The sequence below is a fragment of the Vidua chalybeata genome, chromosome 6, assembly GCF_026979565.1.
Source record: "Vidua chalybeata isolate OUT-0048 chromosome 6, bVidCha1 merged haplotype, whole genome shotgun sequence".
Lineage (NCBI taxonomy): Eukaryota > Metazoa > Chordata > Aves > Passeriformes > Viduidae > Vidua > Vidua chalybeata.
Window position 1 is genome coordinate 1,980,730 of NC_071535.1, and position 14,632 is coordinate 1,995,361.

At 43.6% G+C, this 14,632-nt stretch overlaps 1 protein-coding gene across 1 annotated transcript in view; it reads right to left on the reverse strand.

The window, feature by feature from the left end:
- Nucleotides 1-547: 547 nt before the first annotated feature.
- The window catches only part of SOS2 (SOS Ras/Rho guanine nucleotide exchange factor 2), a 46,623-nt gene continuing 32,538 nt past the window's right edge, over nucleotides 548-14,632 (reverse strand). The window contains exons 12-23 of the mRNA XM_053945913.1: nucleotides 14,379-14,501; nucleotides 11,909-12,012; nucleotides 10,394-10,613; nucleotides 8,347-8,466; nucleotides 7,926-8,088; nucleotides 7,355-7,472; nucleotides 7,091-7,263; nucleotides 6,713-6,829; nucleotides 4,251-4,512; nucleotides 3,905-3,946; nucleotides 2,931-3,040; nucleotides 548-2,313 (exon numbers count right to left, since the gene is read on the reverse strand). Of these exons, the coding sequence (XP_053801888.1) occupies nucleotides 1,804-2,313; nucleotides 2,931-3,040; nucleotides 3,905-3,946; nucleotides 4,251-4,512; nucleotides 6,713-6,829; nucleotides 7,091-7,263; nucleotides 7,355-7,472; nucleotides 7,926-8,088; nucleotides 8,347-8,466; nucleotides 10,394-10,613; nucleotides 11,909-12,012; nucleotides 14,379-14,501 (2,062 nt within the window). The 3' untranslated portion in view covers nucleotides 548-1,803. The remainder of the gene's footprint in view (nucleotides 2,314-2,930; nucleotides 3,041-3,904; nucleotides 3,947-4,250; nucleotides 4,513-6,712; nucleotides 6,830-7,090; nucleotides 7,264-7,354; nucleotides 7,473-7,925; nucleotides 8,089-8,346; nucleotides 8,467-10,393; nucleotides 10,614-11,908; nucleotides 12,013-14,378; nucleotides 14,502-14,632) is intronic.

The following is a 14,632-nucleotide window of genomic DNA, read 5'->3' on the forward strand; positions in this document are numbered from 1 at the left end:
ATCCACATTCCCAGTCCGTGCATCTCAAATTTGGGACTTCCTGAACCTTTTTTTAGCAAAATGAAGCAGCTCTCCTATAAAAAGTGTGTTCTGCCCCTTGCATGAATGGATTCCAACCCTCTCTTCTTCCTCATGAAGAAGCACGGAGGGAGCAGGCAGTAAAAAAAGACTGTTCAAGAGACAGATAGAAAAATACATCTTCCCAGGAGAAAATTGGGGGGATCTTGGTTATGATCCTGCACAGGGCCAGGACTGGGGCTCCTGATGGATCCCTTCCAACTCAGGGGATTTCTAATTAACACCCCTCTTCAGTCATATCTCCTTTCCAAAAAGGAGAATTTTCCAAATGGAATGCCCAAGACAATGGGAGCACCTTAGGCAGACAGATGAGAAGCTGGAGTGTGATTTGGAAGCCTGGGATGGGCCCAACTCCAGGCAGAAGGAAAGCCAAAGTGAGACCAGCAGCATGGAAAATTGGGCCATTTTGTATTGTCAAAAATGCAATTCCCAACCTTGTCCTTGCAAGGAACACGCACTGCTCAAGCTCTTAAAAATTAAGACTGGGGTGATTTATTAATCTTGTTAAGAACTCTGATACAAAGCACAGTAAAAGGCCACGAACCAGTAAATAAAATGTGGCTTGTGAAGGCCACTTTATAAATGCTGCTACAGAACTACCAGTAAAACAGACTCACTCTCACACCAGTTCAAACACGGGCGTTCGACTGGCAAAGAAAAGTTCCATTCACTTATCAGTTTAAAAAGTTTAATAAAGCTTTAAGTGTTTGCTGGTTTAAATGCTACCAATTTCCAAAGTGGATTCACGAGTTAAGTGTAGATCTAAAGGAAGTTATTAGGTCTGGAAGGCAGGACTGTTCCCAAGCCAGAGGAAACGCTGCTGGCCGGATCCAATCCCAGGAGTAGCGGACTGTGTTACAGGCCTCGAAGTCAACTTCAATTTATACATGTCATTAGCATATCTGTAAATATACAATATAAACAATTGTACAGGCGCATAGCTTTGTTCTCCACAACAGCAGACAAACTCTTTAGCTTAAGACACCTTTGCCCATGAAAACAAAAAAGGCACATCTGAACAGGATGCACGTGAAGTACTCGGGATCCTCCCCGATATCCGAGACGGGTGCTCCTCCTTCATCCTTTCTCCAAGGAACCAAGACCAAACTATTATTTTGGTATTTAGATTTCAACCTATTTTTTTTCTTTGTCTTCAGCAGCAAATCAATGGCAATTAAGACATGGCATGAGAATATTCCAGAACAGGAGCTGAGGAACCTCAAGGCAAGTGGTCAGAGGTTTCTAACCTGTGACGCTCTGTATCCTCGTGTTGTTTGATCATCCCATTGCTGGGATTCCTTAATTAAAAAAAAAGGCCACTAGTGCTCAAATTTGAAAAAAATTCCACAGACGCACCTTTTTTTTTTTGGCTCAGTGCAATTAAATGATGTCAGTTTAAATTCACTTAGTGTAGTTTACAGTGCAAAAGGTCTATTTTGTGTCCTGGCAGAACGGTCGGCACTGAGGATGTGAACCAAGGCAATGCTGCTGCTCACCTGAGGGTAATGCTGTCCAACCACACAGGCTGGAATGTGTGTAGTCTGAATTTTTTCCAATTTAAACCTTTTTTTTGATCAGCAGCACTTTAAGAGCATAATTTGTGAAAATACTAAAATACACTGCCTTTTTTTTTTTTTTGAATAAATTAAAAAAAAAAAAAAAAAAAAAAAAAAAAGAGGAACTTTACAAACAGTATTCCAGTGTCAATGACTACTATGGCTAAGGTCATTGAGGAGTTTCTGCATTTTCTAGCAAAGACAGTCTGTGCAAAGGAGGGTGGGAGAGCTCCCTTTTGTAAGTCTTTGGTGGCAGTTTTGGCAGCTGGGGGCTGGAGTTGTGCCGGGGCGGCACGGGGGGCACGGGCGGCTGCGCCAGGTTGTTGTGGCTGGCGCTGAGGACGCAGCAGCGGCGCAGCACCCGGGGAGAGGGGGTGCTGGGAGGGGTGCCCGGAGAGCTGGGGCCGGAGCCGGCCTCCCGCAGCCACTCGGGATCCCGGGGGAAGCGTCCCAGCGGCGGCGGCTGCAGGCTCAGCGGGCAGTTGATGAAGTGCTCGGGCGGCCGCAGCGGCACCGGGGGCGGGGTGTCGGGGACGGGGTCCCGGGGGGGCGGAGGAGGAGGGCTGTGCAGGGGCTGCTCCAGGGCGGCGGTGTAAGCAGGAACGCGAGGTTGGATCTTTGGAGGCGGCGGCTGCCGAGGGGGGATTGCTGGAGGATCGTCGTCCGACTTGGAATTTCCCTGCGGTGTCGTGGAGAAAAAAAAAGAGGTATAAGGAATGGAGAGCATGGAAATCCCAGAATGGTTTGGGTTGGAAGGGAACTTAAATCCCATCCCATTCCTCCCCTTGCCATGGGCAGGGACACCTTCTGCTATCCACCCTGTCCAAACTGGCCTTGGACGCTTCCAGGGGCAGCCACGGCTTCTCCAGGCACGCTGTGCCAAGGCCTCCCCACTTTCCCAGCCAGGAATTCCCAATTCCCAACATCCCATCTAAACCTACTCTCCTTCAGTTTAAAGCCATTTCCCTTGTCCAGATGTTTGGATAAAGAGCAATCTTCATTCAGATGAGGAATTCTCCTGACCTCTGCTAGTGGTGCTGTCAGAAGCAAGGCAGCTGTAGCCTTGATGGGAATGTGAACACTATGTTCCTGAAATTCCTAGCAGAGTGTGGCCAATACAAATCCAAAACTTAAAAACAGGAAACTGGAGCTCTGCATCTCCAAGTCTTTGAGACTGAAAGAGCCCTGTTTGAATGAATGGTTGAACTTGACAATCTTCAAGGTCTTTTGCAAGAGAAATGATTCTAGATACTCCCTGATTTATCACCAAAGTTATTCAATCCAGGACAGCAATACCTTAGCATTGGAAGCATCCTGATCCATCTTTTTTCGTGGAGGAAGTGGAGGAGGGTTCTGAGGCTCATCACTCAGTTTAGGGAAGCTCCCCCAGGAGCTGAAGAAAGTCTCTGGAGAGGGAAAAGCAGATCCTTTACTCCTTGTGCAATATCTGAGGAACATATTCTGGAATATCAAACCAAACTCAAAGCAACTCAAGTAAGATCTTTGTGCTTCACAGTAACATGAACCAGTAACCTCAGCAGCATGAAATCCTTTAATTCACTGCTTTGATCAGATCTAGGCCTCACAAAGTGTTCTCCTATGTCCAGTACCAAAAAAAGGCATCAGCAGTCAGCAGGCAATGCTGAGGGACCGGAAAATAAATCCAGGGAACTCCAAGTGAGTTCTTACAGAGGGAGAAAAAAAATCCTCAGATTAAGAAACAACACAACCCCTGACTTGTATTGGTGATTTCTGTCACACCTTTGCTTTTCTCTTAGGAGTGCACTGAGCTCTGTCTCTCAATCAGGCCTGTGCTCTCCAGCTGGAAATTAAATTAATCGTATTTTAAAAAATGTGTGTGGAATAAATAAAAAGAACAGCTGAAAACACAGGTGAATGCAGGATATCCCTCACAGGTGTGGTACAAAATGTGTCTCTTCCTTCCCAGCAACAGAGCAGTTATTTTCACTATGTGGAATTAGGAAATTATCAAGTTGCTTTATTTGTAGCTTTAGTCAAACAAAACAATTATCAAGGACATTCAAAATACAAAGAAAATCATGTGAGAGCCTGGAGATAAAAACCCAACCCAAACAAAGCCAGCAGTTTAAGTTTTAGGCTTTACATTCTTTACTGGAAATCTGATCTAAAAGGAGCCCTTCTGAACGCAGCCCACATTCTCATCCCAAATTTCAGCTTTTAAACCCCACTAAGCTCTCCTGAACCCAGGGAAGGCAGAGTTAAATATTTAACAGAGTTCCAACACTCACTCGACTGAGGCAAGTTCACAGGAGCGAAGATGCTGTTGTTACCTGGGAAATAAAAGAAATCCATTAAACCATTTCCAGACAGAACCACTGCACTGCAGCACATAACAAAATGCTTGAATAACCTCAGAGATGAGAAAACCCCCAAGTTTATCTACTGCAAACGTGAATGAGAATTTCTTGTGCAAAACACTCCTGAACTGGAGAATTTAACTCACGCTGGGAATTAATTTAATTACTTCAAATTTTGCAATTTATTCTTTTAAACCCTGGCACACACCCCCAGCACATTTGGGAAGCCCGAGGGACAGCACCAACGACTATTAAACCATACTGAGTTCTTATTTACCATAAGAACTGTTGAGATCGATGTCCAAGAAGACGCTGAACTCCGAGGACGCCGACACCGGCGGCGTTGACGGGGTGTTGGGCGAGGTTGGTGCCGACGCCGTGGTTTCCTGCTCGGCCTCGGTGATCCTGCTGAAGCTGATCTTGCTGGGCTCCTTTTCCAGGGGCAGGGGGTGGCTCCTCAGCGTGCCCGAGGTGGAGCCGTGCCTGCCCGTGTTGGGCCTTATCCCGGGGGATTTCAGGGGATACGTTGTTTTCCTGGGCTGGAGACAGGGGAGCTGTTAGCGCTGCAACGTTCCACACTGCAATGTTCCCAACAATGCAACGTTCCCAACTGCAATGTTCCAAACATTGCAGCATTCCCAACAATGCAACATTCCCAACACCGCAATGTTCCACACTGCAACGTTCCCAACTCTGCAACATTCCAAACAATGCAACATTCCCAACTCTGCAACGTTCCAAACAATGCAACGTTCCCAACACTGCAACATTCCCAACACTGCAACGCTCCCAACACTGCAATGTTCCAAACATTGCAGCATTCCCAACACTGCAACATTCCCAACTCTGCAATGTTCCAAACACTGCAACGTTCCAAATACTGCAACATTCCATACTGCAACATTCCCAACACCGCAATGTTCCACACTGCAACGTTCCCAACTCTGCAATGTTCCAAACACTGCAACGTTCCAAATACTGCAACATTCCATACTGCAACATTCCCAACATTGCAATGTTCCACACTGCAGCATTCTCAAACACTGCTGCCATTCTACACTGCAACTTCCCCAAACACTGCAACATTCCCAACACTGCAACATTCCATACTGCAGCATTCCCAACACTGCTGCCATTCCCCACTGCAGCATTCCCAACACTGCTGCCATTCCCCACTGCAGCATTCCCAACACTGCTGCCATTCCCCACTGCAGCATTCCCAAACACTGCTGCCATTCCCCACTGCAGAAATCCCAAGAACTCCTGCCATTCCCCACTGCAGCATTCCCAACGCTGCTGCCATTCCCAAGGCTCTGTGAGGTATTTTTGGAAGCATTTCTCAAAGAGCAGCAGAGGTGTACAACTGATGGGAGGTGCAGTGTAATTTACACAGCAGGAGTTTGCTGGGAAGCTGTGGATGCAGCTGAAGAAATCTTCTTTTTCCCCACAAGTATGAGGAATGAAGAGTCCAGGTTCTGCTGCCAACCAGGACAAAACACTGGGAAAATCAGCCTTGGGAAATAGAAATTTGCTTCAAGTGCCCCTCAGAGCTGCAGCAGAGCCCCAGAGCAACACCACAGAAACAGCAAAACCACAGAGGGCCCCTGCACACATCCAGGATCAAGGACACACTTGGAAACTTGTCCCTGTCCTCCAGTTTATCCAGGACTAAATTCCTGCACCCAGGTCACTGTGTGGACAAACCCAGCCTGGTTAGGCTTGGGTGTAATCCAGCACAGATCAAAGCTGAGCCTTGCAAAAAAAAAGTGAATTACGTCCCCATCTTTCAGTGGTGTCCAGCACCTGACAGCACCCACAACTGGATTTTCCTGAAATTCCAGTAAGATTCTCTCTTTGGAAATCATGAGCTGTAAAGAATTCCTGCCCAGCTGAGAGGACTCCTATTTTTAGAGAAGATTTTAATAAAATTACTGTAAGAAGCACTTTTGCAACAGCAATTTCTGGTGTTTTCTTGCCACATTTGTAACATCATCTTACTCATTCCTCTAACAAGAGATGGCAAAAATGATTTATAGCTCTTCCAAAAAATTAGACATGGCTCCAGTTCCTCAGGCAATTACAACATATAAAAAACAAGTGCTCCAAATTGTGATGTTCCTGCTTAAAAAAGAACTCTGAGCTCCAGGAGCCAGGTTTTTTAAACCCAAAATTGCTACTCCTTTAACTGGAACTGTATTTTCTTCATCTGGTAAAGTCTGCAGTTTTTGCAATAATATCAAATATTTAGACAAAACAAAAATAGAAATTATTTTAAAGAAAATTGAACATATTATGTATAAAAGTAATATCTTAATTAGTCTTAATATAAGACTTCTTGGTATTGTGAAATGAAAAATATTACTCAATATTATCATATGACTATATGGTAAGAAATACAAACATAACAGCAATATTTCAGGTTTTGGGGGAAAAATGTGAGTTTTAAAATCAGACAAAGGTAATATATTTTAGTAGTGACAAACATCAGGAGTAGAAGTATTTTTAAATCAAGTTTAGTTGGAAAATCAGCTCAGGATAAGAAATTCTGAAGAAAATATATCTTATTTTATATAGCTTTATAGTTTATTGAGGTAACCGTGTATTATTTTCATAGTGGTCAGTGAATTTTAGCAATTTAATTTTAATTAAATAATGCAGGAATTGGACCTGATGATCCCTGTGGTTCCCTTCCAATTCAGGGTATTCTCTGAGCCCATGAAATGTCAGGAAAAAACTCACAAATCGAGGTGGCTGCTTGCAGTTCCGAGGTTCAATCTCCAAGGACTTGTTGAACAGATAATCTGTAAACTCTTTTTCTGGTATCTTCCCCATGGGATTGAGATTTTCAAAGAATTTCTGAATGAAACAAGTAGCAAGAATATTTAAAAAATAAGCACACAGAGAAAATTTTAATGAAATACTCGTAATTCAGTGATTCAAAATGACATTTTCCACCACTTTTGGCTGCTCATTTGTGTGGTTCTTTGTTGTCTACCACCCACTGCTCCCCCCTCTTTTGATAATCACAATTCATGCAAAATTAGGTCCAGTGTTAGAAGATTATTTGGCATTTTCCTCCCTCTCCAATCCCCAGAGAGATATTTCTTGGCTGCTTACCCGGATTTCAGGCTCAACACGTAAGCAGTAGGGCTGGTTTTGATACTGCTGAATTTCTCCTGTAATTTCAGCCACTTTTCTCCTCTTACTGAAGTTAATTAATTCTTTCCCTTGTCTTTTAAGGAAGTCAGGATTCCCTTCTTCTGTCTTCAAGATATTTGTTAGGTATATTCCTGATTTAAAAAAAAAAGCAGTTTTTAACCATACATCTGCAGCAAACTCAGCTTCAGAGTGACACCACACAAAAAACTGGATGTCACTTACCAAAAAAAGGCACACAGGGAGGGTTGATTGACTTGAGCTTAGCTAAATACTTCTTAAAATGATCTTGGCTTAATTCTACTGCTTCATCCAAAACTCTCTTTTTCCTTTCCTGGAGTGCCTGAATTGTCAAAATAAAAAAAAAAAAAAATAGGGATGGAAATGTTCTTAACAGCATGGTAAGCAAATACAAGGCAATTCCCTGGTTCTCTGAGCAAAATTTGGGAATTGAAATGAAGGTTTCAAAGAACCTCTTGTGGCAATGGTTTCCTCTGGATTATAGCCCCCAACAATTCAGTCATGTGGATCCTGAAATTCCTGAAAACAGATTGTTATTTTAACTTTAAAGTTATAAAATTTGGTCTTTAATAAAAATTAAACATTTGATTTTAACTTCAAGGCCTTGGTGCTGCTTTTCAGAGCCATACAAAACTCAAACCATTTTATTCACATTCTTCTTTTTTCTGTTTTGCCCCAGGGAGGCTTTGCTGCCAGCAATGGATTTCACTCCAGAACCATGTGGGATCCAGGTCTGGATCCTGATTTAATTTCTTTTTCCATGCCCTAAACTCACCTCAAATGTGTGGTCCAGCCTGTACACTGAGACAGAGTTCACAGCACTGACAATCTCCAGAACACCATTGAAATTATTGAGGTCTTGGAAAACCTGCAGGATTTCGATGATCCTGCTCAGCACAGCCACTCGCTCCTCAAAGTTCTCCGTTTCCACGATGCACCTGATCAAAAGATGGGATTTGAGAAACACTGAGAGATAAAACCTGACACTTTCTGAGTTATTAGATCAAAATTTCCCATGAAAACCCATCCAGCATGCAGATTTTGGCTCTCTCTCCAGAATCTCAAGTATGAATTGATGTAATCACATCTTACATATGTTCGAGTTGGAAAGTCAAGGGAGGATTTGGCAGAAATAAAGCAGCAAACCCCAAGAATATCCAGGGTAAAAGTGGTTAATGCCACTGCACTGCACTCACTTTTCAAACCACAGAGTGAGATTTGTAGTGTGACGAATCATTTTCAAGAGATTTGGGGAGTTGATTTCCTTATCTTCCTTCGTCCACACACTGCCAACGAGTTCAGAAGGCTGCACAGCCCTGGCAATGAGAAAACAGGAGGCAAAATGCTCAGTACCAGTAAAAACTCTAATTTCTGTCTCTGCATTAAAATATTATTTCTCCTCTCAATCACGACCTGATATTTCACAAATCCAATGCCATCTAATCTACGACAAAACACAACTTTTTGGTGAGTGCTTGAATGCAGAAGGAAATACATTTTTATCTTAATTGAAATTGGATAATTTTGAAGAAGCATTTTCAGATAAGGAAATTACAAAGGAATGAGTTTAATTTTCTGAAAGGGCAAGAAAACAACTTCAGAAGAGTTAAAAATTGAAAACAGGAAGATGAAGCACTTGCAGCAACCAGCTGGTTTCAAAACCTGTCACTGAAGTGGGAACAGGATTTTATAATTTGAATTTTGTAAGAGTCCTGAATTATCCCCCCTGCATTTCTGTTATCACAAGTCTGATATAGAGATAAAACCTCTTTTTTCCACTTCTTTGCATATTTTAACATAGAGAACATAGCAAAGAAACCTCTTCCTGTAAACTCTGGAAGTCACAGGTATTTTTGATCGATGGTGTGAATGAGGAGCTTTTTCTTTGTGAAATAATGACAGAAAAGGGTGTGAAGAGTGTTGGAACCCTGGATGCTGAGAATTTTAGACCTTCTGTGTTGAAAGACACTGACCCTCAAACAAACACTGCATTTAACCTGAAGCTGTAGAGAAAGCTTCCAAAACTATACAACAGCACTAAGATTATGAGTGTATAGTTTAAATAAAAGTGTGTAATATCACAGAGTGGAAAACTCAAGAGTTTAAAGATTTAAAAGATAATAATATATATGAAACAAGACAGAAGTTTTAAAGCAGTAGCTAATTCTTCTCCTTCACCTTCTTCTTCATGAGTTTAAGTAATATTGTATAATTAGATAGAAAAATACACATTGCAAAACACAAATAGTTAGTTGTTAAGTTAAAAGTAAAAATCATTTAAGTGTCATTTCTTAATTAAACAGTTTACCCTTAAAAAACCTTGCAGAAAGAGCTAAACCAATCCATTTTGTAAATTCTTAGTGAAGTATTATAAAACTCAGGACTTATTACACTACAATATAAATAAAAATAATAAACATTTCAATCCAAACACAAAAATACCATCTCAAGCACTTTTAATCCCAACCCTAACACACACAAAAAAAAGAAAACGTGTCTTAGGTTGGAAATGGGGGTGTGTATTCTATTCCTATCTGATGGGGCAGTTCTCTGGGCAGTTTTCTTTGTCTCTCCCACAGCCAATCCTCCCTCCAGGAGATCTCTGCTGTTCATGGCCACTGAGTGTCCCTGCATGGCTGAGAAAATTCCATCATCCCATGGGGAGAGGCTGTGCCCAGGGGAGGAGCCAAGCATTCCTACCTGGATCCAATCTGAGCCTTTGGGACACCACAGCAGCCTTTGCCCACTGCATTCCCAGAGGAGCAGCTTTCTGCCCCACTGCATTCCCAGAGGAGCAGCTTTCTGCCCCACTGCATTCCCAGAGGGAGCCCAGGCCCATCTCCAGCAGCCCTGGAGCTCCAGAGGAAAACTCCAGCCTTGTCCAGGATCCTGCTCCAGCAGAAGCACAGCTGGCACTGCAGGAGGGCTGAGCCCCCATGGAATGGCACTGCTGCCACCAGCCTGACCCACAGCCTGCCAGGGCCTGCTCTGACTCTGGCAGTGGTGTTTTGTATTGCTGCATTGTTTATTTATTAATTAAAAAAAAAAAAATCTTCCCTAATAAAGAACTGTTATTCCTACTCCCATATCTTTGCCTGAGAGCCCCTTAATTTCAAAATTATAACAATTTGGAGGGAGGGGGTTTGCATTTTCCATTTCAGGGGAGGCTCCCGCCCTCCTCAGCAGCCACCTGGCTGCTCAAACCCGGGCAGAAGAGAAGCAGAGTGGGAGAGCTGAGCGTGCCTGTACAGGTCGGACTCGAGCAGGGTGAGCTGCCGGGCGATCTCGATGGGGTGCAGGGTCATCAGCTCCAGGGCCTCGCTGTGCCCCACGCGCCACAGGTGCCACTCCAGCGGCGGCGGGGGGCTCTCGAAGGTGATGTTGTGGCTGACCCCATCTGCCTGGGCTTTCTTCCTCTTGATGATTTTAGCAATGGACTCCACCCACTTCTTCATGGATTTTCCTGTAGAAGAGAAATCATTAAAAAAAAAACAACATACATGAGTTTTTTAAAGCTGTTGTAAGTTTGCTTTTATAATAATAGAGGGGAGGGTTAAACTACAAGTCCAAGAGAGGGGAAAAGTGCATTGATCTTGTTATACCTGTTGGTTATTAATAAATTCATTTTCTTTCATAAATGTCAATGTTATAGAGCAATCTCTGGGGAGGGAATATTGTAAATAAATGTATTTGGGAACTGGAGCTCAGGCTGGAGGGACTTTGGACAAAGGATGGAGGGACAGGGCAGGGGGAAATGGATTCAAACTGTCAGAGGGCAGGGTTAGATGGGATAATGGGAACTGGGAATTCCTGGCCGGGAGAGTGGGGAGGCCAAGAGAAGCTGTGGATCCCTGGAAGTGTCCAAGGCCGGGCTGGACAGGACTTGGAGCAGCCTGGGATAGTGGAAGGTGTCCCTGCCATGGCAGGGGTGGGACTGGATGGACTTTAAGCTCCCTTCAACCCAAACCATTCTGGGAACTTCTGATTTTAAAGGACTTTTGATAATTTAGTGAAACCAACTCCCCCCAGAAATTGAATGTACACTCGGAATTCTGCATTTCTGCATGTAAATTAATCAGCCTTGTATTGCTCTATTTTTTCCTTATGGGTTTTCACACTGTACCAACTGACAAATAAGCACATGTGGAACCAGTTCTATTTAACCACATCCTCTGACAGTTTTGGTGTGGAAAAAAGTGACCCTGTGTCCAAGGTCTTTTAATTGTCTTGGAATTATGTTGCCCAATGTAAGGCTTGGCACTCTGAAAATGAAAACCTGGAATTACCAGGATAAGGATTAAAAATGCCAATACTGCTGCCCTCCACAGAGGCTGCCAAAAAAATCTAATTCATAAAGAAGAGATACCAAATGGGCCCAATATCCTCTTCTAAAAGGATAATGATTTTCAGTTGGAACTTTCTATAAATGGGAAAAATCAGGATGGAAAAGGGAAAGAATTCTCTATGGAGAAGGGGAAGGTGACAGCCTGAATTACAGAGTCAGGCAAGGATGACCATACTGTCCAGAAGGAAATATATTTAAAGTATTATTATCCTAATGCTTGAAATCATTTTTAGGAGCTGTTTAGGCTCCAGGCCAAAGCTTCCTCATGTAAAGAGGAGCCTCATAAACAGCTCAATTAAAGGCATTAAAATTACCCATGTGTGTAAATGTATTCTCAGGCCTAAAATCCATCAGAATCAGACTGGCAAGTTGTGCCAAAATGTGGGAAGGGAACAGGACCCCCCTTACTGCACCTCTGACACTGGAAATGAAGGTCTCCAGCCTCTCCAGCAGCTCCAGATCCCTCTCAAAATCATAAAAATGGTGCTCGACCCAGTGCCGGAAAACATTCAATATTCTGAGGAAAGAGGAAAAAATATTGAGTTTCTTTTAAAGGACTTCCATGGCTTATCCCATATAAATGAACCACAATCCTACAGAACTCAAGTTACAGATTCATGTAGTTGGTGACTCTCAAAGTACACACGGACAAAGGAGCAGAGCAAAGACTGAGCTTGGCAGGGGTTTAAAACCTGATTAATAGGTTTTAAAGACTAGTTTTAGCATAAATATAACTTGATGCTATTTTAAAATCTAATGTAAAAAATGCCAATGTTGAGATAGTTTCAGGAGAGGAAGAAACGTAGCAAAATCAGATAAAAATGGTATTTCTAATTTTCCTTGTAATTTCCTTTTTTTCTTGGTGCTTTTTTTTTTTTTAATGAAAAAGCTAATTAGGATCTCCCACTTGTTAAGAAAGCAAATTTGTAATTCTTTTTTTTTCCTACACACAAATTTCAGCTTCCAAGTTATTGTTACTGCCCTGCTTATACAATTTTTCATGACCCAAAAGGCCTGATTAGATCCAGTACATCCTTTAAGGATAACACTAAACTTCCTCTTGATTTTTCTCTACTCTTTCTTACACAAATCACTAATAAATCAGTCTCCAAAACTGAACTCCAGCTGCTTTTCAGCCTTCTGCACTCAGGATAAATCAGAATAAAAAACTGGTTTGTCTCTTCTGCAGGTAAACAAGCTGAGCTCACACCTTCAACACTTTGATTTATCCAGGTGCAATTTATCACCTGAGCAAAAATCAGCCCTACATTGAGGACAAATGAAGGACACATGGAAAATTCCTTAACTCTCCTCTTTCCAGTGCAAGGTAAAAAATAGGGTTTATCCCATAAAAGAATTGCTGCCCAAACAGATCATTCAGGCTGGAAACCAATGACACATTCCAAGAGGCAAAGTTTTGATCCAAGTTTCATGTAACAGGATCTTATCTAATCCATCTCTGCCCTTGAGATCCCATGGTGAAAACTCTGGGAAAGCCAGAGATTCTTGGATCTGCTGAGTGCACTTCCAGCTGAGCACCTCCTCCTTCCCATCACCTCACATGCACTTTTTTGTGTCCAAGCCCTTTCCATGCCTGGGCACTGCATTTTCTACAAGATGGAGAATGCAGGGAAGAAGGGAAGGAAGGGATGAACACCTTCAATTCTCCACCTTCTTCCCAAACTGCAGTCCCTGAAGCAGAGGTCAATGTTTTTAACAACGCTGGAATGCACAAAGTGCTGAGTTTATCCACCAACAGCTCAAACTCACTCATTTGCAGCTGTAAGGCAGCTTCAAGCTACTGGAAATTCACACTATGGATCAGAAGCAGCTCCCAGAAAACAGCAAAACCAGGGAAAGCACGAGCTGAGAGGCAGCTCTCCCAGGAACTGATAACTGTGGAGACTTCTGGTGCTGCTGAACCCACAGGAGCTGATAAAGTGGGAACACCAAGGGCCTGATAAGCTGCCCAAGGCCAGCAGCACACAGGAGGATCAAGGTTACACTGAGGTTGTGTGACTTGGATCACACTCAAGAAGGTGGTGGCAGCTCTGTGTCGAGGAAAACTACAGGGTTACCACAGATGTAGCTTTTTTTAATCTTTTATATGCACATGGGTGTCTGATAAAAATGGGACCCCGAGTGACTTTCTGAACACCTTGGAGGTACTGGCATGTCAGGGTGACCCTTTGAGTCAACTGCTGTTGCTCCAACAGGAATGTGTGGTAGCAGGTAACTGAGGGTTCTCTGTAATTAATTGCCTTAATTACTATTAGTAGAATTAATATTGATAGTAATATTAATGTGCCATTAATAGGAACATCTTGATGTTACTCATCAGTGTAATGACTGAAAGTTGCTCAAGCAAACACTGGTTGTGATCTGTGTCTCCTCCTGTCTCAATCCCCAATCAGGGCAACAATTACTCTCATTCATGCTAGAAATGCTTAATTGTTCCCCAAATTAGCTTGGTCAGCAAGACCTTGAAGATTCCCTGCAGCCCACTGCAGAGTGCAGCACAGACAAGAGTCTCCCTGTCTGTGAGCAAACACATCCACGGGGCTGGGAAAGGGAGTGAAACACCAGCAGGGCTGGAAAACTGGGAACAGAGGAATTATCTTCCCGGGGCTGGGAACAAGGAATGCTTTGAGAGCGTGGCCAGCCCTGCTCTGAGCTCCACATCCCTCACCCACAGGCGCCGTGGGTGGGGATCCCAGCTGGGCCAGCTCCAGCAGTCGCTGGGACTAATCAGGACACGATTTGGGATATTATGCTGCTGGCAGACATGGCTAAAGTCTCCAGCAGAGATTAGAGTCTGCAGGAGCTCTGGCCATCAGGCAGGCCAGGCTGGCAGTGCCAGGGCAGGGCTGGGGGCACACACACCTGAGCTGCACGGGCTGCACGTATTCCTTGCGGAAGCGCTTCAGGTCGGCGCTGATGGGCTGCTCCCCCTTCTCCACGGCCAGCCTGTCTGCCTCCGTGGGCTCAGGCTCAGGGATCTCAAACCTGGGGGAAAACACCACACAGTGATGGCAACCCAGACAAAGCACAACCCTCTGTGCACAAGCTGCACTTTATAGAAATGTTATTTATATAAATTCAGTGTGGGGAGAAGCAGGTGCTTCTCTGCCATCCGG